This window comes from Xenopus tropicalis, chromosome 1 (assembly GCF_000004195.4).
Source record: "Xenopus tropicalis strain Nigerian chromosome 1, UCB_Xtro_10.0, whole genome shotgun sequence".
Lineage (NCBI taxonomy): Eukaryota > Metazoa > Chordata > Amphibia > Anura > Pipidae > Xenopus > Xenopus tropicalis.
The window spans coordinates 108,340,846-108,365,262 of NC_030677.2; the positions used below are offsets into that span (position 1 = coordinate 108,340,846).

Here is a 24,417-nt window from a genome sequence, read left to right on the forward strand (position 1 = left end):
GCACACAGATGTGTACTTTTTTATTTGAACAAAGTTCATCCTTTTCGAAGATCACACAACCTATTTGTGTCTTTTTGCGGCCCTAACAAGGGTAAGGCGGCTTCAAAATTTGCCATTTCAAGATGGATAAAGCTGGCAATTTCTACTGCATATTCTTCCGCGGGGAAACCAGTTCCAGCAAATCTCAAAGCACATTCTACAAGAGCAGTGTCAGCTTCGCAGGCAGAGCTTGGAGGCGTTTCAGTGGACCAAATATGCAGAACGGCTTCGTGGGCAAGTTTCAAGACTTTTGCAGACCATTACCGTGTAAATATGAGTACTCCTGGGGAAGTGGCTTTTGCAAATACAGTTCTCCTTTCTGGTTGTAAAGTTTCCCCCCCTTTTGTGACTACTGCTACTCAACTCTCTAAGTAAGTGCTGCCAAGGGACGTGAGGGAAACAAAGAATTTATACTCACGTAAATTCCTTTTCCCTCAGTCCCGAAGGCAGCACTTACTTAGAGAGACGTCATACCTAGGGTAGGAAAAACACCGCCTTCTCCAATAATTAATTCCGCCCCCTTTACCCATAAAACCCCTCTTCCCTCCACCAGCCTTCAGTGATTTCTCAAGCAATACACAAACAACACAATGCTGCAAATATTTTTACTTATGGGAGGGATATTGTGCTGCCTTCGGGACTGAGGGAAAAGGAATTTACGTGAGTATAAATTCTTTGTTTTGTGCTATTTGAGCAAAATAAACTTTACGTACAAAATATGTTATTTAAATCTTGTTTCTTTCAGTCTTGGAAATCATAATTAGAGCATGCAGACAGGCTATATTTTGTGTACACTTACATTTTGTACCACCCCAAAATCTTGTGTATGCAGCAGAATGGGGGGACCTCATGGCTATGCACAAGATATACATTTATAGACTGATAGAAGCAAGTCTTTTTCTTGCATGGAAAATGCTGCATATGTTTTCCCACCTTTATTGTAGGTTGTAAAGCATTTTGAGGAGGTTTGTATCCCTGTATGCCATTAGCCTAATTTGTTGTTTACTCCAAGTTTTGAAACTATTATTTTATTATTATTAACTATTATTTGCTCAAAATTACATAATGGATAACATACAAGAGTCTTGGGTGTCTCTGGATTGAACTGGCCAAGAAAAACACTTGGTCTGGTGCTTTGTGTATTTATATGGTTATAGATCAACTTCTAATATGCTTATAAATTGTAATAAGGATTATATATTCTCCACCACTACATATATATATATATACTTTTTAATTATTTCTGTGCACTTTTTTTTTCTTTTTTTATCAATTTTTTTTTTTTTTTTAGCTAGAATGAAATCCAGCTTAGAGCAGATAAGCCTCTAATTATTGTCTACACTTGAATATTTTATTGAACTTGGCATAATAGAATGTGCTTCCGTATCTTGTCTGTATATAAATGATTGCGTCTGTGCAACAATATCCTGATTAAAATCTGCCTTTGCATGTGTACAGCTGAGTTTCAAGTGCTGCTTGAAGTTGTCAGGGAACACTTTGATTCTAATAACCACGATCAGGGAATGATGGCTGTGCTGCAGAAAGGGACAAAGAGGCAGGTTTTACATTCACATGTGTAATTGTAGAAGGAGACAATAGATAAAAAGGAGGCATCTAATTAATTTTGCATTTAAACTTTACAAAATGGCTTCAATTGAAATTTTAATTGGCATGATTATCCCCGTCTGCTGTGCCTATGACGTTCAGTTTTGGCTGTGGGCGCTTGCACGTTTGCAGAGGGCTATGGCGGCTTGCAACAAACTTAGCATATCATCTAATAGCATGTTGTTCACTGCTAAAGATGCAAAATTAAAAATTGTAAGCTTTGCAATTAATGTTACTGTACCCGTGGTTCAGTAGGGTGGACTTTGACATAATTTAAAGTAAGATATATGTGTTTTAGGACACTGGATCCCATAATTATCCCCATTTTAATGAAATTTTTTTCTGTATTATAGATTTGTAGATTTTGTAATTTTGTAATTAGTGCAGCTTTCCATTGCTCCCTCTTTCTTTCTCTCTGCCTCTTGCTGTTACTATCAGCGATAGCTTGTATTGCCATAAAAATGAAACACCTGGGCAGTACAGGTATGGGACCCATTATCCAGAATGCTCGGGACCTGGGGCTTTCCGGATAAGGGATCTTTCTGTAATTTGGATCTCCATACCTTAAGTCCACTAAAAAAACATTTAAACATAATTTTAACCCAATAGGATTGTTCTGCCTCCTATAAGGATAGGATCAAGTACAAGGTACTGTTTTATTATTACAGAGAAAAAGGAAATCATTTTTAAAAATTAGACTTATTTGCTTATAGTAGAGTCTATGGGAGATGGCCTTTCTGTAATTCAGAACTTTCTGGATAATGGGTTTCCGGATAAGGGATCCTATACCTGTATAATTTTTTCTTTTTCACTGGATAGCCTTAGCCAGTGGTACACCAGAGTTTGGAACTACAGTCATACTTTTTTGATAAAGAGCTTTTGATCCTGTCATGTGTCTTGGCACTTGATTTCATTGTGCCTGTACTGTAAATCTAGAACCCATGGTATAAAGCAAGACAGAACTATTGTTTTTTTACAGAAAAAAAGTTAATAGTGAATAGGTAGGGATTTTTCTACACCTATATCAGAAAAATGTATTCCCATTAACTTGAAAATACTGTATATTTGAAGAAGGAAGTCATTTTGACATTTTACTGCCAATAGATAGAGCCACCTAGAACACTACATTTATTCAGCAGAAAGCTTTACTATACTATACCTGAGTATAGAGCCCTAGAAGCTCCCTCTGATGGCAGCTGCCATTTTAGTTCAGTCTTGGTAGCTTCCTGCTGCAGTTATAGCCCTTGGAAGCTCAGATCACACATTCCTAAGGGTGGGGGAAGTGAGTTCTTATGCATTCTTATGGGAGGGGGGAGCAAGAGAAGGGAGGGGGAGAGACAAGAGAACTTTGAGAGAAGTGCCCCAAACCTGAAGGAGCCCTAAAAGAGAGGAAGTCTGATACTGAAGAACATGTTCCTAAAAAAGGAGACAAGAATTCCTGTGTTTATTTTTATAGAAAACATGGCTGTATTTACATAAACCTTTCTGATAAAACCTTTACCTAGTTTTTACTTTCCTTCTCCTTTAAAGTAAGCATGGTAAAGTTGTGTACACACAAGCACATGCACATGGCACAGAGAACAAAAGCCGAGTGCTTTTATACAGGTCATGAAACTCCAAGGAGACTACTAATACCCTTATATTTTACAACAGGGGTACATTATTTATTATAATACACACATTTCAGTGAGGAATGTGACAGAAGTTACATCACCAAGCACCGTTTATAAGGATATCATTTGCAAGATATTCCTGGTGCTCAGCTTTAAGGTAGGCTTAAGGTAGTAAAACTTTCAAACTCTTTATATGTGATGAAACTAAATATATTTCTTGGAGTACTCTACTTTCCTCCCACACTCAAACACAAAACATACAGGCAGAAAATGGACCACTGTGTGTGATAGGGACATAGACTACAATGTAAATGACTAGTGTAAATGGTATATAATCTCTGTATACTCTGTGGAGTATGTTACCATTATATAAAGGATAATAATATTTAAGACATATTCCCCATTTAAAACAGGCAAAACTGTGCTCACCCAAACTCTATTTATTAAGCTCATGTATTTTAATTATACCATACAGGTGTATGCAAACTTGTTATCAGAAAGCTCAGATTTATGGAAAGGCCATCTGCCATAGACTCAATTTTAAGCAAATAATTCAGTTCTAAAAATGATTTCCTTTTATATCCCTATAATAATAAAAAAGTATTTGTGTGTGATCTTAAAAAAAGATATAATTGATACTTATTGGAGGCAATATGAATTATTTCTTTCTATAAGGTCTCTTTCACTCTGATGCACACAAACTGTGGTCAGTTTTATCAGGTGCCTAAGACCCCAGCGCCAGGGCCACCATCAGAAACTTTGGGGCCCTACACAAGTTATTTATTTGGGTAGGTGTGCAGTACAAAAATTTGGTTACGCCACTTGTGTTAGCAATATAAACAACTGATGTTCATATATAGATTTCCATTGATTAATGTGCTGATAATTCAGTCAGTTCATTGGGGGTCAGTAGATTTTGCCCTAAATGTAATCCCTACCCACCTACCTGCCCCTGCTCTGTGCTGCCATTGCTAGATATTGAAGTGTACATTTTTGCATAAGATACATAAACTGCATAAGTTTGAGGCCCAGTGTTCTTGCTGTAGGTTCAAATAACTAGGCAGTAGTAGTTCAGTAGTTTAAGGGGGGGATCAGTGGTGTTTATACGTAAGTCCCTTTGAAAGTAACGTAAGTTTATGCATAAGTTAAGTAAACTGCGTAAGTATAGTGGCCCAATGATATTGCTTTGGGACCCAATAACTAGTCATACCCCTGCAGGAAGGTTCATGCAAAAGACAGAAGACGCTGATATAATTCGGTAAATGGATCCCAATATAAACAGCTGATGTTACTCTATAATAAGCAGTTCATATAAATAGTTAAAATTAAACTGCATTCTCTGCATTGTCTTTTGCTTCATACGCAAGTTGCTTAAGTTCTAGGCAAGTTACTAGCTTTCTAAGCAGTTTTTGCAGAAGTTACGTAGATTGTGTAAGTTTCAGTGTAACTCTATACGTAACTAACGTAATTTGCGTAACTTTTGCTATTGTGAAGTTTTCACAATTTTACTGCCTCTCCCCCCCGATGGTGGCCCTGCCCAGCGCTATATGATTGTTTGTTAAAATGCATGCCTTTTGTTATGTGCCATAGGTAAAATGCTTTTGTACACATTTGATACTCTGTTGCACGCTTTGCTATGATATGAAAACATATGTCCTTGCAGTTCAGTTGGATTTAAAAGCTGTTTCATTTTCAGATCAAAAATATGCATCCCATACTTGAAAAAAAGCAAAGTGGCCCATATCCTAAATCTTAGCCCTCCATTAAACCTCAACCCAATCTGGTTCAAAAACCACTGCGGTAAGTCCCATAATCTGGGGTAAGGTCTTTATTTGTAACTTTCCAAACCTACATAATTGTGTGCAACTTATACATGACAGCAGCCTAGTTCCTAGGACAAGAAAAGACTCTGTGGGGCAACCCTTGCTTATCAGACCTGTTGTCGGTGCTCCTCTTCTCTGAAAGCACTACTGGCCCAGGGTATTATTGTAGGGAGTACCGCACCGCTTGTTTTGCTTCTGGTCCCTGTGATCCTATCCTTGCTGCTGCCCTGGGCAGTTCATATGCACAGCTGAACAAAATTGGGCTAAAAAAAAGGATAACAGAAATCTTTGCTCAGTTGCACATCCTCACAACCCAGACAACCAGCAAAGATCATAGACACCAGAGGTAAGGTATGGCTTAATGCTGCCTGCAAAAGTACTGGTGAATTTTTCAGAAGCACTGACCTGGGCTCTGACGTTAGTAATTATTATCTCTGGAGGGGTCCGAACAAATGAAGCCTTTTCTTCTCCTTTAAATGACAGAATATATATCTTTATGTGATTATCCTGTGTATTATATTTTAGTGGATGTAATATATATATATATATATATATATATATATATAATTTAGATTCATGAATTTGGTTATACAAGCATATAATACAAAGTTGTGCATCTTAACTTTCCAGGAATATTATATTTAAGGGTGAAGACACACAGAGCTACTTAGTAGCAGCTACTTGTCATGGCTACTAAATGCTAGAAGATACCCTGCTATAGACAATACCGAGAATAGCCACTGCTAAAACACACATAGAGACAATTATCAGTGAATGATCAGCATTTTGACCAGTGACATGTAGCTGCTACTATTAGTTCCATGTGTCTTCACCCTAAATCATGCATTGCCCTAAAATCTGTATTACTTGTGTATTTCAGCTTACACCATAGCAAAATATGGCATGTCTATGTGTGCGCTGGGAATGTCTGAGGAATATAAAGGAGAAATCGCCGTCAATGCTTTGTGGCCAAAAACAGGTGAAAGTTCAGGCTTTGGAGCCTTTATAATATATTTGATAATATATACAGTATATATATATATATATATATATATATATATATATAATGGCCTGCTTTTTTCCCTCTCATACATGTGTATGCAAATACAGGTATAGGACCCGTTATCCAGAATCCTCGGGACCAAGGGTATTCTGGATAAGGGGTCTTTCCGTAATTTGGATCTCCATACCTTGTCTACTAAAAAAATCAATAAAACATTAATTAAACCCAATAGGATTGTTTTGCATACAATAATGATTATTTATATCTTAGTTGGGATCAAGTACAAGGTACTGTTTTATTACTACAGAGAAAAAGGAAATCCGTTTTAAAATTCTGAAATATTTGATTAAAATGGAGTCTATGGGAGACGGCCTTTCCGTAATTCGGAGCTTTCTGGATAATGGATTTCCAGATAAGGGATCCCATACCTGTATCACAATATCACCTTCTACATCATGCTAAAATTTATGGGTGAACTACCCCTTTAAAGTACCCAGAAGCCTTGGCATTTTCCAGAAGTGGCAAAAAATCATTTTGTGCAAGACTTGAGAGTACAGTAAAGTTTGTTTGTATCAAGGTATTGGCGCTCAGGCGTTTGATTAAATGGGTAGGGTGCTCCCACTGGATAATGTTGAAATAATGGAAAAAATAAACTTAAATAGGATAGCAGTCTAACTCTTTTATTATTTAAGCTCAAACAAATGCAAATTTTAAATTTTTTAAAAAAAAAAAAAACAGTTCCTAATGCCCTATGACATTTTCAGCTTGTCAATAAAAGGCAATTATAGGCATTTGATTAAACATAATTTTCTCATTGCCATATTAAATGTGTTAATGTATACCCACCTCTATATTAGAAATCCGCTAGGAGTAAAACAAAAAACATACCTCTGACCCCTTTAGTTTCATGAACTTGATTGATTTCTATTCCAACCTACTTTACAAGGTTAACAAAGGTATACTGAGGGTTGAATTTGTAATTTTGTAAATTTGTAATTACTATTCTGAGACTAAATTGCACTTTAAAATGCCTTTTAAAATCATTAATAGAAATGAATACTTGTTAGATTTACTCATTTACAAGAGCAGCTTGCAAATATAATGGACTCATAGAAAGCATGTTCTATCTTTATATATGGCTTTCAGGATATGGAAATGAATGATGAAACCTGCCCAACACTGATTCTATTGTGTCATTATTATAGAAGCATGTTGGTTCTGTATGCATAACAATGAAGTATCACAGACAGCAGTGAATTCCTGCTATTGAAATGGCAGCGCTTCAAAGGCAGCTATTAATATATACAGCTGTCACTTCTTATTCGTGATTATTTATTTATCCATCGCAAAGGGCAAGTTGTTCAAGCGAGAGGCTTGGTTTAAAATAAAAAATAGCACAATAGCAGATCAGCTCCCGCACTGTATTATTTATGGTAACCTTTTCTTAGCAATGAAACTGCAGGGCCATTTACAGCTTATTCATTGCATTTATTAGCAGTTTAGCGATATTGTGTACCTTGTATAAAATAGTACAAACCAAAAGCTTTGTTTTAAAATTGATGCTGGGCTGATAATGTCTAGGAAAACCAACCTCATATAAAGTAAATGCAAATGTTGTTAGTGTTTACTCTGCATTTCTGCAATACAATGTATGTCTGGTCCTTATTTGTTGCCCATAACCTTCTAGTGCCCTACCTTATTAAAACTCCTTGGCTGGTTCTCTAAAGTCTGCTTTAACCCTGTCAGTAAATGATATCTGGTGTCATGACAGTGTTGTTCATGTAGCTAGTTCAAGAGTGTCATGGGACCATGTGGGCGCATGTTTTTTTAAAGACACTATCCACACATGTAGGTCATGTAAAGTGCAGTGGGTATCTAGTCCAGCTGAGCATTGTTCATGTATGCATACATTGCTTCATTTATGTATAGATTCAGAACATATTATATAAGTGTGAATGATTTAATCCACTGCATTAATGCCTTTTAGTGTTTATTACATAATAGTCCTTGGATACAAACAGGAGGACTTTACAGTGTAATACAAAAGGAATAAAAACCATAATTTACTTGTCAAAGGTTACCATACATAGACATTATTCACTACAGGTTTACATGCATTTTAGGAGAATCTAAATGAAAGAAAGGCCTTATTTACAAATATGATGTGTATGCCCTATCAAAACATTTCACTCTTGGTTCTATCAACTCTGTTGCATTAGCCATATCATCATATCCTAAGTATGGATTGTGGACGCTGTTTAATATGCTGCGTTCTGTTAATGGTTTGAAGGAACATTCAAGTGTATTGTCATTGGTCATTGTTTGAGCCTTTTTATGAACCTCTCTCCCTTTTCTGAGCTTCTTCGTAAAGACAAATGAAGTTCAGTGTTTATTACTAGCGGCTAAAAGTACCAAAGTATCAACTTATAAGAAAAGGACAGGGTCTCCATCAGACATCAAGGGGCTTCATACTACATAGTTTGCAGGCTTTCCCTTCAGGACCCTGAGATTAATAGCCCACTGCCTGTCTGTGCCCAAAGGCAGCAGACCAAATGTTCATCTATATAGTATGTGTGACCATCCCCCAATTTGCCTCTGTCACACCCCACTAAGCCCAAGGTTTTTCCAAACCAACAGGCAGATTTCTTGTCAGCACTGGTTTTTTACCAACATCTTTTTGGGATCCCATGGTCTCTGCAGTAGAATTTGCAGGGTGCCAGTCTCACTTGGGAAGTGAAACAACAGGAGACTGGGATCACAATAGAAGGCTGACAAGAATTCCAGACAACAAATTTAAAGGGATCTATACCAGTTTTTTCTGAATTTTGTGGTTTCTGAAATATTAACAATTTTAACATTAATTAACATTCTATCATGTCAGAATGTCAGCAACCTTAACTGTGTAGTTTCTATGCACCTGTAAAGTCAGTGCTAACTCTGACTTTCATGGAGACAGAAGCCTGTTATTAGCAGTCTAAAACTGCTTAATCTCCTGGAATTCACATTTATTTTCTAATTTTAGCAAACTGCTCCACAAAAACTAAAGTACGTTTACATAAATTACATTTTTGGCTATATATCCACTTTAAATGGATCAGAAATATGCTTAGTCTAAAGTTCAAACAGAAGGTCAGGGCAGGTGGCAATCAGTATATGTGATAGGCTAATACCATAGGAAACATGCAACAGGCCTGCATAAAAAACAGATACCAGTCTGAGCATGATTGTGCAGTAGGTACATCAGTTTGGCTTTTTCGCCAATAGGGCAGTGGTGCTCACCAGAGCTTCATAATAATGTGGAAAAGCACTAGAAAGGTAGGGGGCAGACATGGGTAATGGTTTATTAGTTGCTTACAAAAGGCCTCACTATGTAATATACTGCTTGACTAGGGCAAACGAATTTAAAATGGAGCTATGGGACAGTGGGTGGAAAAATAAGTGCCATGCAAAGCGCTCCATTGACATTTGTAACAAGCCCCAGCTTATTGTACTGCTCAAATCTATTTTGTAAAGCATTAACACATAGACAAAAACACACGAGCCTGAGATTTTAAGATTTTTTACATGTTCTACAAATATATATGTGTCCCTAAAATGTTACTTGGTAATGTAATAGACATACAGGGGCTCTTTCCTGGTTTTCCTGCTTTGCAGTGCTGATATTCTTTTTCTTATTTAGATTATATGACAAGGGTGCTAATCCCCTCTGCACTGAGATAAGCTGCCATAGAGAGGCCTTGGTGTGCTGGCATTGTGTGTTGCTTTTTTTTGACTGGTTTTGACACATTCCTCAAGTAAACCCCAGACACTGAAATCTAAACCAGGACATACAACATCCCAACAGTTCTGAAAAACAGGGGATGTATGGAAGCCATTTACTTTCGCAATAGACAGCAATGAAACTGGTCTACATATGCTCCAGTGGTTGACCAAATTATAGCATCTATGTCCACTGGTTCCTGGCAAACATGTCATTATAATATTATATACTCTGCTTTTGATATCATATATAAAATTACCTTTTACAGATACAAATATTTCAGTGACCACATAGAAGACAATAAATGTATGTAAAGATGGGTTTCTGAATGCATGTCAGTCTATGGTTGAGACAGATTTTATTTAAAGATCTGTTGCATTTAAAGCAATTAATCAGTAGCTTAAACAGGAATGAAGAAGACAGTTTCATCTTTCACCTCAATCATCTGTATTATTCAACTTTTGACCAGCAGTATGAATTCTTACATAACTGACTCTTCATTTCTTAATCTGCTTCTTGATAGATATTTGGGAACATGCATTTAATACTGTGTCATTCAAGGAGGTTCTTATGGGTGCCACTTTAAATTCTGATTCCATATTTAGAAGTATGTGAAAATGATCAGAAGTATTCATTTATTTTTGCTGTCTTCGTGGGAAGCTATATTATTCCAGCTGTACAGCAAGAAAATGACTGTATATCCACCTACCATAGGGTAATGCATACACTAGGCATAAATAAATGTGTCGCAAAAATTGTCTAGAAATGGTACACCTTTTGTAGTGATGAGTCTTCAAAGATGGCCGTAGTAGGGCTCCCCATTTTCTTTTCTGCTGATTCAAAGCACATGCTCTGGGTTGCTGTCAGCTGGGTAAATAGTACACTCGGAGACTCCCTGGGGGATCCAGACTGTAAGACCCTAAGGCTAATGTCACACACAATAGATTCTCCACCAGTGGAGAAACATCCTACTCAAACCTCTACTGTCCTGATTATGTGTACAGTATTTCATCCTAAAAATGCTAGAGCGCATTCAGAATTATCCTGTTCTGTTCAATGCTACATTAATAAATATATACAAACATACATACATCAGGACTCATTTCCACCACAGCCAAAACTGTGGGACTCAAAGAGAATCAATTTAGGGTTCCACACCATAGGAGAAAGAAAGTTAAAATCACTCTGGGTGACAATTTGTTAGGCACCTCCCAGTGAGCCAAAATGTGTACCTCCTGCCCATGCATGTTTTCTGTTAAAACAGAACTGTCCTGGGGCACTTGGTGGTGAGTAGGGATGCACTAAACCCTGAATTCTTTGTGAAGGATTCAGACGAATACTAACCCTAATTTGCATATGCAAATTATGCCACAGAGGGGTTACATTTTCAGATTCTGTGTTTATGTGGCAAAACGTCACATGATTTTAAGGATTCAGTACGGCCAGACACGTGGATTCAGTTGGATCCGAATCCTGCTGAAAAAGGAATCCTGGATTCAGTGCATCCCCTAGTGGCAAGGGCTCTGCTACTGTGTTTTCTGCACCTCCAATGTATTCATTGAACAGGTTTGGGCTTGGCATATGCCATCTCCCATAGAGTTCATTTTAAGCAAATCTCTTTTTCAAAAATTATTTAATTTTTCTTTGTACTAATAAAACAGTACCTTGTACTAGATGGTAACTAAGCTGCATAAATCCATATTGGTGGCAAAACAATCTGTTTTATTACATGTTTAAATGATTTTTAGCAGACTAAAGAATTGGAGATCCAGATTACAAAAAGGTCCTTTATCTAAAAAAGCCCCAGTGGTGGTGGTGGTGTATTTCTAAGCAGGTAGCCTAGGCTGGTATTATTATTATTTATTTATTTTTATAGAAGAGGCCCACCAGCCCAGTGCAGAAAGTTAGCATTTTAGCTCACTGGTGGGTACAAATCAAATTGGGCCTAGTGATTTACATTTATAACACTAATGCCTGTGTTTGCCTAATTTAGCTATGGGAGTGAAACAGAGAAGTTCGTTTTTAGATTAAGGGGAAATTTACCCAAACACAACTTAAGCTTTTTGAAAAGTATCATAATTTTTCCTGCTGATCTGGCTACTTTGAGTCTCAAAAAATTTAACAGTAGTGGACTGTTCTCAGCCTGCATCCTTCAAATCCCACAATTCACTGCACAGGTGATGTCAGTAAGGAAAGGAACATTACAGTGCAATGCATTGTGGGTTATGTAGTTCCTGCATGCTGTTTTTAAGCTGTAGAGAAGTTGTTTTTAACATCAATGTTTTAATACCTCCACACCTGCCAGGATTTTAAATGATGAAGAAAAAGAAGATCTCTTTTGCAGCTGGATTTCAGCATATAAAAATGATATTTATTCATACTTTTTGAAGGAATTATGGCGATTTTAGTTCGGAAGTCGGAGTTCCCCTTTAAACAACCCTTTCACCTTTAATGGGTTACTGTGCCTTTATTTTATCATTGTATTCCTATAATAGACATATTATGAGATAGAGACCTGTATGGGTCTAGCTGAGCAGACCTGCAGCATTTTTCAACACCCTGACCCGCTACCCAATGCAAACCAGAAGTTTTGTTGACCGGGGAAAGCAGCAAAGAGTATGTTGTAATGTTTTTTATGTCAGCTGAAGCGCACACAGTTGGAGGTTTGGGTCCCCACCCAACAGATTATGAGTTCAATATATGTTCCCCTCTTACTTTTGTTTCCCTGTCTTCAATAAAATTGTTAATGGCCCTGGATATTATGCTTACTCAAAAAACATCCAAGCCACTGTTAAAGGCAAGTTTATGTAAAATTACAGTGGATAATTTGGCAAAAAAAAAACCCAAAATAATTTAGTCACTGTTCCATGTAAAGACCCAAGTCCTGTTTAAAGAAAACTATTTACAAAATGAAAGACTATAGCTCTTTAAAACTGAAGCTTTACTCTACAAACTCCTATAACACTTAACAAGAACATGGATTTTTATCTACTGTGATAAAAGGGAGATACAGAGAGAAATATGAAAAGGTGACAACAGGCAAGTGAAGTTCATGATTGCTTTCTGAGTTTTTTTTTTTCATTTTCAAGGGCTTTTTCAATTTGTTGCATGAGGGCTAAAAAGAAAGCTGTGCTTCTTTTTAACCTGGAATCAGTAGGTATTTCTCTGCCCTTATTCCTTTCCTCATTGTCATATCCTCATTTCTCACAACTTCCATTCTGTTCTCTTTATAATAGTAGCCCACAATTGTGCCCATTAAAGCATAGAAAATAGAAAATCTTCAGTTAGTTTGTAAAAAAAAAAAAATAATAATAATGGGCGCCTTTCAATCACTACTGCTGTACTTATAGCACTTGGCTTCTTGGGGAAAAATACACTTGATTATGGAGTGTAAAAGCTTGAGGAAAACTATTTAAGAAGTCTTACATTTCCCCCTAAAAATCTGACGACCACTGACTAGCAAACAATCCCTAATAAATTCACCTCCAGAATAAGATGGTTCTGCTCATGGAATAATACAGAAGCTTTTGTGTGCTGAAATACAAATTCCAGGGCTCATAAGTAATCTACCATATAGGTATTAAGAGCTCATATTCATAGGCTTATTGAACTTGTCACTTAAATGCATATATTATTTCTTATTATTCAAAATCACTGTTAAATCCAATTGAAACTATTATAACTTATGATGATATTTATACATTACATGTAGCCAGTCAAAAATACAGGTTTTTGTTTTTCAATGTATTACAAACCATTTGGATTTTTGGCACTATGGTGGAGTAATCATTAAACAGGTAGGTTATATATTTATTTATGCAGGGAGCTCCTCACTAGTAAAAATGAGTTCATTCAGTCTTTTTTTTTTTTTTTTTTATCTTTTACCCTATATAGAATGTCTCCCTTAAATACATTGGCAGAAGGGGTGCAAATCCACCTGGCTGTGTGCCTGCCCATTTACCGCTCCCTGCTAGCGGGGTGACCCCCCATGATTTGAAAATAGTTTGCCATGTCACTTAAAGGGATTCTGTCATGATTGTTATGGTGTTTTCATTACACTGCTTATGCAGCAAATAATTCACATGCCATTTAAAATTGTATTCTTGAACCAACAAATGTATTTTTTATTTTTAATATTGGTGTGTAGGCAGCCGTCTCAGTTCATTGTGCCTGAGTCTGAGCTTTCAGAAGGAGCCAGCACTACACTTTAGAACTGCTTTCAGATAACCTATTGTTTTTCCTACTCCCATGTAACTGGAGGAGTCCCAAGCCAGACTTGGATTTTTTACTATTGTGCTATTCTGATATCTGCCACTTAGCAATGCAGGTGTCAAGGAGCTGCTATTTTGACAAAAAAGTGTCATCTCAAAAATATTCGGTAATGGGCTCAAATTGATATACTGTCTGGTTATGTATAGCTTTAATACTTACTAAGCTACAGACTGGTTGTGGCTTTCCAAGACATGTTTATGGCCAAAGCTTATCCATGGCCTCCACTGGCTTTTATATTTGGTATTATTTTGTAAAATTATCTAGCCCCTGGACATTTGGTATGCTGGATAATAGGTCAAAAATGTGTACAAAAGTTAGACAGCACTGTTGAACATTTTTGTGTGACTATAAACAAGACAAGACTGAGGAGTCTGTTGTTATAAGTTTTCTCTGTGATTCCCAGCCATACATACAGCTGCTATGGACATGCTTGGAGGATCGGGAGTGGATAAACAGTGCAGGACTCCAGACATTATGGCTGATGCTGCCTATGCCATTTTGTCAAAGCCAAAGGATTTCACTGGGAACTTTGTCATTGATGAGGAGCTGCTCAAGCATGAGGGAATCAAGGACCTTGATGTCTACGCTGTTAGTCCTGGTATGTGGTTGGACAATTTTCTCTGTGTATTATCTGATACTTATATTCTGGATACATAGAAGAAAGGCTTATAAAGCTTTTTTTTTTAATAGTGCTCGCCCACCTTTAACATCACTGACAGATAACATTTTCAAGTTTGTAGGGTTCGCACCATATTGATGTACCTTAGCCCATGTGTGTGATGTGCAATAAGCAGATCTCTGCTTTCAAAACCAATCTGTCATGCTTACCTTGACACATCTATAAAGTATTCAGCGAAAATAGCTACATTATTCAAATTTGCCAATGATTGGCATGTAATTACCAGGCCTTATTCCTACTAAGCCTTTAATCAGAGTTTAGAAAAATTAAGAAATTTGGTTAAAGGAGAAGGAAAGGTAAAAACTAAGTAAGCTTTATCAGAAAGGTCTATGTTAATACAGCCATAAGCACTCATAGAGATAGTCCTCTATCAAAAGAAACACAGGATTTCTTGTCTTTTTTTGTGTATACGTGTTCTTCGGTATCTGACTTCCTCTCCTTTAGGGCTCCTTCAGGTTTGGGGCACGAGTCTGCTCAGTTCTCTCCTCTCTCCCTTCTCCTGTTCCCCCCTCCCATAAGAATGCACCCCCCCTTAGGAATGTGTGATGTGAGCTTCCAGCAGCTACAGGAAGCTACCAAGACCAAGCTAAAATGGCAGCTGCGATCTTAAACAAACGAATTGAGCTTCTAGGGCTGAATACTTAGGTATGGTAAAGCTTTCTGCTGAATACATATAGGGTTCTAGGTGGCACTAATGTGGTGAATCCATTGGCAGTAAAATGCCAAAATGACTTTCCTTCTCCTTTAAACCACTTAGGTTATATGGGGAAATGGCACAACGACCTTACTAATTGCTATGTTACTCTTCTTACCCCGAGGAATCTTCATCTTTCTGAAGGAGGGTTTAGAAATTGCCTGCACATACTGCTATGAATTGACATGCCTGAACAACAAACCATTGTATATGTTGTCTTTGTATATACACCTTAAATCAATTCTTTGTTTTCATCCTTTGGCTGTTAGGACACCCATTGCTTCCAGATTTCTTCTTAGATGAGAGCCCAGAGGCACTAGCCAGTGCAATGGAAGAACATGGTAGGTGGTTGTAAGATTTAGGAGACAAAGAGTAATTCACAGAGGTAAATAAGAGTTGTTTGACTCATACAGTATTAAAGGGGTATTTTACATAAAGAAAAAAATGCATTTTTGTATGACATACACAGCATTATTCAGAGATAATTGTGTTGAAAACCCCAACATACTGTTCTTCGACTTATTCTTCCGCTTCTTCTTCTTCTTAGCCCCCCCCCATTTTCTAAATGCTACTCCTCCTACAGTTTTAGGGGTACAACACCCAAACTCTCAAAAATGTGGGCGGGGCCGCCAAAAGCCAATCACATTTATTTCATTGTTTTCAGTGGGGAAATTTTAACTGCAGCCATTCTCACATGTTTAATGTCAGGGTCCCCAAACTTTGCACAGTTTGTCACTGGGTGACTGTGTTCCAAGTTTAGAAAAGTGGGTGGGGCCAACAACAGCCAATCAGATTTCACCTATAGACTTCAGATGTTTAAATTTAAACTGCTGCCATTCTTTTAATATTAATACTAAGGTCCCCAAACTTTGCAGAGCTAGTCACCAGGTAACTGCGGTTCAGAGTTAGAAAAAGGGGGTGGATTCACCAGCAGCCAATCAGATTTTAACTGTTGATTTTCAATAGGGAAAATCAACCTGCTGCCATTCTCACAGTATTAACACCAGGGCCACTAGGGGACTAGATTTCTAGGTTTTAAAAAAATAGGTGGAGCCACCAACAGCCAATCAAACTTCACTTAAAATTAAAATGCTGCCTTTCTCACACTATTTATGCCAGGGTGCCCACTGTTTGTCACTTCGACTCAAGGTTAGAAAAAGTGGCACACTCGCCAACCACCAATCACAATTTACCTATTGACTTTTATTGGTTCAAATTTAAACTTCTGCCTTTCTTTAACTATTAATCCTAGGGTCCCTAACTTTGCAGAGTTAGTCACTGGGTAGCTCCAGTTCCAGGTTAGAAAATGGGGGCGGAGCCACCAACCTCCTATCAGATGTCACTTGTTGACTTTCAGTGGGGAAATTTAAATTGCTGCCATTCAGACACTATTAAAACCAGGGTCCCCAAACTTTGCACAGTGGTATTTACTATATAACTGTGGTCCAAGGTTAGAAAAAGTGGGTGGAGCCAACAACAGATCAGATTTCATTCAGTGACTTCATGTTTTTCAACCCAACATGAAGTTTGTTCTCAAACTTCCCTTTCTAGTTTGCAGATAGTATTTATTTTCTGGAAATATTTACAGTTCCATCTCTGTCTCTGTGTCTTGGAATTTTAACTGCTATCTCAGTACTAGGGCAGCAGTTTGGAACTCAGAATAGGAGATGAATAGGAAAGGACCTGAAAAAGAGATATAAGCAGTTACAAAATAACAATAAAACGAACTCTCATACTATGGGTCTTGGACTGATTTCAACCAGACCACTTGTGTGTGGATGTCATGCCAGTGTTTGTTTGGGGTTTTTTTTCCCCCAGTCCAAGGACTATAGTTGTGTGAGAGCAAGGAGTATAATAATGTACATGTGCCAGAGTGCAAAGCAATTAGGGCAAATACTAGGAAATGGAGTGCATTGTCACAGATATAAAAATATCAGTATAACCAAAGTGCAAATGCATGTGATTTTAGTTTTTTTAACAAAGCACTCCAAAACTTTAAAAGAGTTAAATTGTATCTTTTTTAAACAGCACAATAAACATGCATTCTTAGGAACAATTTAGAGTCACCCTTGTGATTTATAAAAGTTATTTTTTTTTTTTGTACTAAAAGCAATTTTTCCTGCAAACTTCAAAATATTTAATTTTGGTAAATAACTCCAGACTACATCACATAGGCAGCATCTAATTTTTTTATGAGTTTATCCCTTTACCATACCTCCAAACTGTCCCGATTTTCATGGGACAGTCCCTCTTTTAGCAGCTCAGCCCCCAGTCGCTGGATTCTTACTGAAAAGTCCCTCGTTTCCTTTTGATCTCTTGCACTGAATGCTAAAAAAGATACAAAGTTAATTAAAAAGTAGCTTTTGGTAGAAAGCCCAGAAATCTTAACAACTATACCTGCACTTAGATAGAATTGTAACTAATAAGCTTAACAGGTCTCTTGGGGGAACTGAGACTTGCAACTTAAAGGGCAATTTCACCTTTTTTAGCAACACATAAAACAACCCCAAAACCCCCAGAAATGTGTTCAAACTTTTAATAACCTGCCAAATTTAGTATAATGGGAGTGGTATTTAGGGGGTGAGGTCACAAAAACAGTCGTGGTCAAAAAATTTTCGCCAAGCTGCGCCTGGCATTTGTTTTTATGCCTCTTTCCATTTTTCAAATGTTGCGAGGTATTTTTACACAGTAGTGCAGAAAATGCGAAGAGTAATAAACAGTAACATTTGGGGACATAGAACCATGATTAGATATTTAAAGTAAGCGGTGTAAGAGGATAACAGTCATTGCCAAAATTGTTGGCACCCCAGAAATTTTTCCAGATTTCTCACGGAAAAGTATTGCAGTAACACACGGCTATACACATGTTTATTCCCTTTGTGTGTATTGGAACAGAACAAAAAAGGAGGAAAAAAAGCAAATTGGACATAATGTCAATCAAAACTCCAAAAATGGGCTGGACAAAATTATTTGCACCCTTACCTTAATATTTGGTTGCACACCCTTTGGAAAAAATAACTGAAATCAGTTGCTTCTTATAACCATCAATAAGCTTCTTACACCTCTCACCGGGAATTTTGGACCACTCTTCCTTTGCAAACTGCTCCAGGTCTCTCTTATTGGAAGGGCACCTTTTCCAAACAGCAATTTTAAGATCTCTCCACAGATGTTCAATGGGATTTAGATCTGGGCTCATTGCTGGCCACTTCAGAACTCTTTGTTGCCATCCATTTCTGGGTGCTTTTTGATGTATGTCTGGGGTCATTGTCCTGCTGGAAGACCCAAGATCTCTGACGCAAACCCAGGTTTCTGACACTGGGCTCTACAGTGCGACCCAAAATCCTTTGGTAATCTTCAGATTTCATGATGCCTTGCACACATTCAAGGCACCAAAACAACCCCAAAACATATTTAACTGTAGGTACTGTGTTCTTTTCTTTGTAGGCCTCATTCCGTTTTCGGTAAACAGCAGAATGATGTGCTTTACCAAAAAGCTCTATTTTGGCCTCATCTGTCCACAAGACGTTTTCCCAGAACGATTGTGGCTTACTCGAGTACATTTTGGCAAACTGTAGTCTTGCTTTTTTATGACTCTGTGTCAGCAGTGGGGTCCTCCTGGGTCTCCTGCCATAGCGTTTCATTTCATTTAAATGTCGATGGATAGTTTGCGCTGACACTGGAGCTCCCTGAGCCTGCAGGACAGCTTGAATTTCTTTGGAACTTGTTTGGGGCTGCTTATCCACCATCTGGACTGCGTTGCAACCTTTCATTGATTTTTCTCTTCCGTCCACGCCCAGGAAGATTAGCTACCGTGCCATGGGTTGCAAACTTCTTGGTAATGTTGAACTGTGAACAAAGGCAAATCTAGATCTCTGGAGATGGACTTGTAACCTTGAGATTGTTGATATTTTTCCACAATTTTGGTTCTCAAGTCCTCAGACAGTTCCCTTCTCCTCTTTCTGTTGTCTGTGCTTAGTGTGGCACACACAGACACACAATGCAAAGACTGAGTGAACTTCTCTCCTTTTTATCTGCTTTCAGGTGTGATTTTATTATTGCCCGCACTTGCCCCAGGTGAGTTTGAAGGAGCATCACATGTTTAAAACAATCTTATTTATCCACAATTTTGAAAGGGTGCCAGTAATTTTGTCCAGCCCATTTTTGGAGTTTTGTGTGACATTATGTCCAATTTGGTTTTTTTCCTCCCTTTTCTGTTCTGTTCCAATACACACAAAGGGAATAAACATGTGTATAGCAAAACATGTGTTACTGCAATACTTTTCTGTGAGAAATACTTGATTTTCTGGAAAAATTTCTGGGGTGCCAACAATTTTGGCCATGACTGTATATATATATATATATATATATATATATATATATATATATATATATGGGGAGAGAAGTTCTAGGAATGTTGTAGATTTGTTCTGGTACTTCAAGTAAGGGTGAAAGATTATGTGATTTGCAAAGCAAAAAGAAATAGTCCGCTAAAGGATAATTCAGGTTTATAGTTTGAATGGGCATAACCAACCGACAAAGGAGTTAAACTGAAAGCACCATTGGTGGAAAATTATTGAAAGATTCGTAGCATCCTTAGCCAGCCTTCTTTAGTAGTACTGATGCATTATTAACTTTCTTTGTTGTTTCCTTCTCACATTGATTAGGTAGTTTTCTACATAAGCAGAAATTCTCTTTCTGTATCGCATGATATATTTTTTTCTTTAAAGGTGCCACTGCTGCATTTAAGGCAGGAAAAGCACAGGCAAAATCGCAAGACTCTAGCCCCCTGCAAGAGACATTTAAAGCCATTGAGAGTTTAGTCAATGAAGAGGCTGTGAAAACTACTCAAGGCATCTACCAATTTGTACTGTCTGGTATGGTTTTTTGCTAATTAACTCTATCTCTGCTTTATTTTTTTCTGTTTTTTACTCATACAAAAATAAAGTGAAATTAAAAGGTATTTCACTAAGAAAATGCCCATTGGTTGGCCCCCAATGATCTCCCAAATCACTAGTTTCTTTTTTGTTTGTTTTAATGGTTCAGATAAGATACAAAGGACATTCTTTAACTAAAGCTGGCCATACATACACCGATGATGTTTCGTACAATATTCAGTGCATGTATGGTGGCTCAACGAGCCAACTGATATCGCAAAAGGCCGCCGATCGCTGAATCGGCAGGAGGTAGAATTCCTTTTGTTTCTACCTCAATATCTGACAATTCAGCCCTGAACGTCTGTGGAGGGTGGGAACAATCTTTCCTGCGGCCATTGGTCACCATTGGTCACCTTTAAGCAGTGTCTGTATTCCATGTGGCTACCATTATGGGTTTCCTCTCATCACTTCCCTCTGCCTAGAAGACAAAGCTGCACTCCTGCTTACCCCAAGTGCATCAGATTTTAATATGCACTGTAATCATAAATAAAAATTAAAAAATAAATAAATAAATATGCAATTACCATATGGCTCATTTATGGCTTAGGAGCCTAGAATCACCTAGGATTGGTGACACTATGATTCCCACTGGGGAAGTGCCAATGATGGTGTGGCCTTGGAGGGACAGTAATAACACATGGATATCTCAAATGACCCAAGGCTCAGCCCTTGGGCTTAAACTATTGCATATGCTTTTGCCCAGGGCAGGAGGGTAGATTAAATAAAAGCAAGTGGGCTGATGTCAACCTACTAATTTGGAAGGAATAGATGTGTTATGTGTAAGGAGGATGAGAAAGTTTAAAGGACAAGGAAAGGCTAAGTCACTTGGGGGTGCCAAAATGTTATGCACCCCCAAGTGACTTTAATCGCTTACCTTGTACCCCGGGCTGGTGCTACTGTTAGGAGAAAACAGCACCAGCCCGGGGTACATGGAGCGATGCGCTTCCTCCTTTTGCCTGCGTTTCACTAAGACTAACACATAGGCGCATGCGCAGAAGAGTGAAAAGCCGACTTCTCTGTTAAAGTTCGGCTTTTTCACTCTACTGCGCATGCGCGCACAAGCGAACAGGAAGGAGGAAGCGCTGCAGCTACCCCAGGCTGGTGCTGTTCTCTCCGTACAGGGGCACCAGCCTGGGGTAAAAGGTTGGCAATTTTAGTCACTTGGGGGTGCCTAACAGTGAGTGCTGTAAAAGCTGTCAGTTATACTGACGGATACATGACCGAAATTTTTAGCCACAAAAAAAAACCCCATAAACACCAATTTGTTTGTGTGGTAGCCTCAAACAAACACCCAGCGCAGTTTTCTCCTAACGGGAGCACTGGCCAAAGGAAAAGCTTTGCAATCTATTTCTCTGAGGGATGCCTACAATTTTGGCACCACCCCCAGCGAAATTGACTTTACCCTTTAATGGCATGTCTTTTTTTCAACCAAATATAATGCTATGTGAAAAGTGTGTCGCTGAGAATTGTTGTTTTCTGTAAGAAGCATAAATATTTTAAAAAGCCAATAACAACATGAATTTGTATTTAGGTGAAGAAAGCGGCAACTGGTTCCTGGACCTGAAGAATGGTAAAGGAGGAGTGGGTAGTGGAGAACCATCAACTAAAGCTGATGTGGTGATGAGCATGGACAGTGGGGACTTCATCAAAATGTTTACAGGTCTGTTTATGTCAAACTTATAATAGGAGGATTTGGGTAGAACTTTTTTAGAAAGTTTCTGTGCTTTGAAATTAGGGATCATGTTAAATCAGTGCATTTATTTATTACATTTGTTACAGCTACCTTAAAAATGATAGTCTATTTATAAGAGCTGTAAGTTATTTCTCAATATAAACTGGTCCAGTGTGTTTCATAAAAGCTGTAGGCAACCGGTGGTTCTGAAAAAAGGGAATTAAAATAACTATGTAGCTCTCATACTGACTGACTTTTAAATCCCTGGTATAGGCCCAATATCCTCAGGTTATTTTGCTTTCAAAACACATTATTTTTGTTACTGCAGCAGAAAACTTTCCCCTACAGAAGCATTGAATAAACTTGACTTCTAAAGAGCACAATCATCCACAAATTTTAGGCTGCTAAGTGGGATTGAAGCAGAACTGGTCATGCAATAAAAGACAAAGTAATATTCACTTGGGGATGCCTAGCACATTTTCCTTAAAAAACACCTGTTTGCCCTTGTGAAAGTTACTTGCCTTAAGCGTTTAATACTCTCCAGTACTTATTCATAGGTACAGGTATGGTATCCCTTATCCAGAATCCCATTATCCAGAAAGCTCCAAATTACAGGGCCATCTCCCATAGACTCAATTTTAATCAAATTATTCAGATTTAAAAAATGTTTTTTCTTTTTCTCTGTAATTATAAAACAGTACCTTGTACTTGATCCCAGCTAAGATATAATTAATCCTTATTGGAGGCAAAACACTGCGGTATATTTAATATTTAGTAGATTTTAAGTATGGAGATTCACATTACAGAAACATCCCTTATCTGGAAATCCCCAGTTCCCAAGCATTCTGGATAACAGGTCCAATACCTGTGTTTATGTGAAAAAGTACCAGAGGGTATAAAATGCGTAAGACAGAATACTGTAGGGTCTGAATGTTTTTTTTAACATCATGTTTTGGATACATTTTTTGTTGCTGTTTTTTTCTTTTTGATATTGCCCCATGATTCTAGGAGTTCTACCCTGATCTCATTGGCTTTTTCATGGAGCCAATTATACTCCCTTTTTAGAAATGTTATGTGATCCCTAATTTTAAATTGTTTTTTGTTTTGTTTATTTTTTGTGATCCACACAAATTCTATTGGCAAACCTGGATTTTAAATAGCCCTCCCCCCCCCCCACCCCATTTTACACTTTCCCTCATGTTACCGGTTTTGGTTTGGTTTTTTTTGTTCCTTTTAAAACATAACATTGGGGTTTGACCATACTAGATTTGAATCAGGATCACTGTGAATACCAGTTAACTTTAAGGATGAATAAGTTTTCTTTCAGACAGTAACCCATAGAAAATAAGAGCTTTACTTTCATTATCCTTATTGCAACTGATCAGTCACTGCTAAATACTGATTGGCTACTGTAGGTTAATACTCCTGTGTAAATATACTCTGCTTTAATGAGATCACAACAACTAGTAATGGTAGGTGTAGTCATGTTTGCAGGTTGTGAGGACACTTAGACATAAAAATGAGACTTCATGAAAGGAAAGCTAAGGATAAACAGTTGCATATATGTTTCCTAATATTTTACTTTCTCGCCAGGCAAGATGAAGCCTACCATGGCATTTATGAGTGGGAAGCTGAAGATAAAAGGAGACATGGGCCTGGCTTTAAAGCTGGAAAAAATTTTAGGCCAGATGAATGCAAAGTTATAACCACTTAAGAGTTAAGCACTGGATCTATCTTGCAAATCCTAACAGCAAAAGGAAATGTACCCACCAACCCAACAGATCAAGCGGAGTTCCCAATGACCCTTTCATACATTATGAGCAACTGACAGTTTATTAGAAACCAATAAAACAACTGTGATAACATGACTGAATGTAACAGTGCAGTGCAGACCCGTACATTGCTTTTCACTGCAGTGATCCCTGGCACAAATGGTAGAAAATAAGAAATATTCTGTGACTTTAATACTGATGTGTGAAATAACTAATTCTTCTTTTCAAATCAAAGAAAATAAAAACACTGCAGATCTAGAAAAGATTCTTTATCATTATTTGACTGCAGCTACATATGTAGCTAATAGAAAATGTACTCATCTTATTTATGCAGAAAAGTGTCTTTTATCAGGATTGAGCCAGGCCACATGTGCAACAAAAGGTGTCCATATATATCCAGAGTTGGTTGGACAGTTTCATTGGTTGTAACCATCTAGCCATATATGGCAGCTCTGGTTGAGTCAGTTTACCTATCCAAAATGAGACTGCTCATTACGGGTTATGGCAGATTGATCCTATTTTATTTATAGCACTTGGGCAATTTAGTGATT

The 24,417-nt window shown here is 37.7% G+C and overlaps 1 protein-coding gene across 1 annotated transcript in view; it reads left to right on the forward strand.

Annotated features, from left to right (window-relative positions):
• The window catches only part of hsdl2 (hydroxysteroid dehydrogenase like 2), a 35,129-nt gene extending 11,006 nt beyond the window's left edge, over positions 1–24,123 (forward strand). Inside the window, 7 exon segments of the mRNA NM_001008673.1 lie at positions 4,954–5,057; positions 5,961–6,059; positions 14,519–14,713; positions 15,758–15,829; positions 20,216–20,362; positions 21,954–22,082; positions 23,688–24,123. Coding sequence (NP_001008673.1) covers positions 4,954–5,057; positions 5,961–6,059; positions 14,519–14,713; positions 15,758–15,829; positions 20,216–20,362; positions 21,954–22,082; positions 23,688–23,800 — 859 coding nt within the window. The 3' untranslated portion in view covers positions 23,801–24,123.
• The last annotated feature ends 294 nt before the right edge of the window (positions 24,124–24,417 follow it).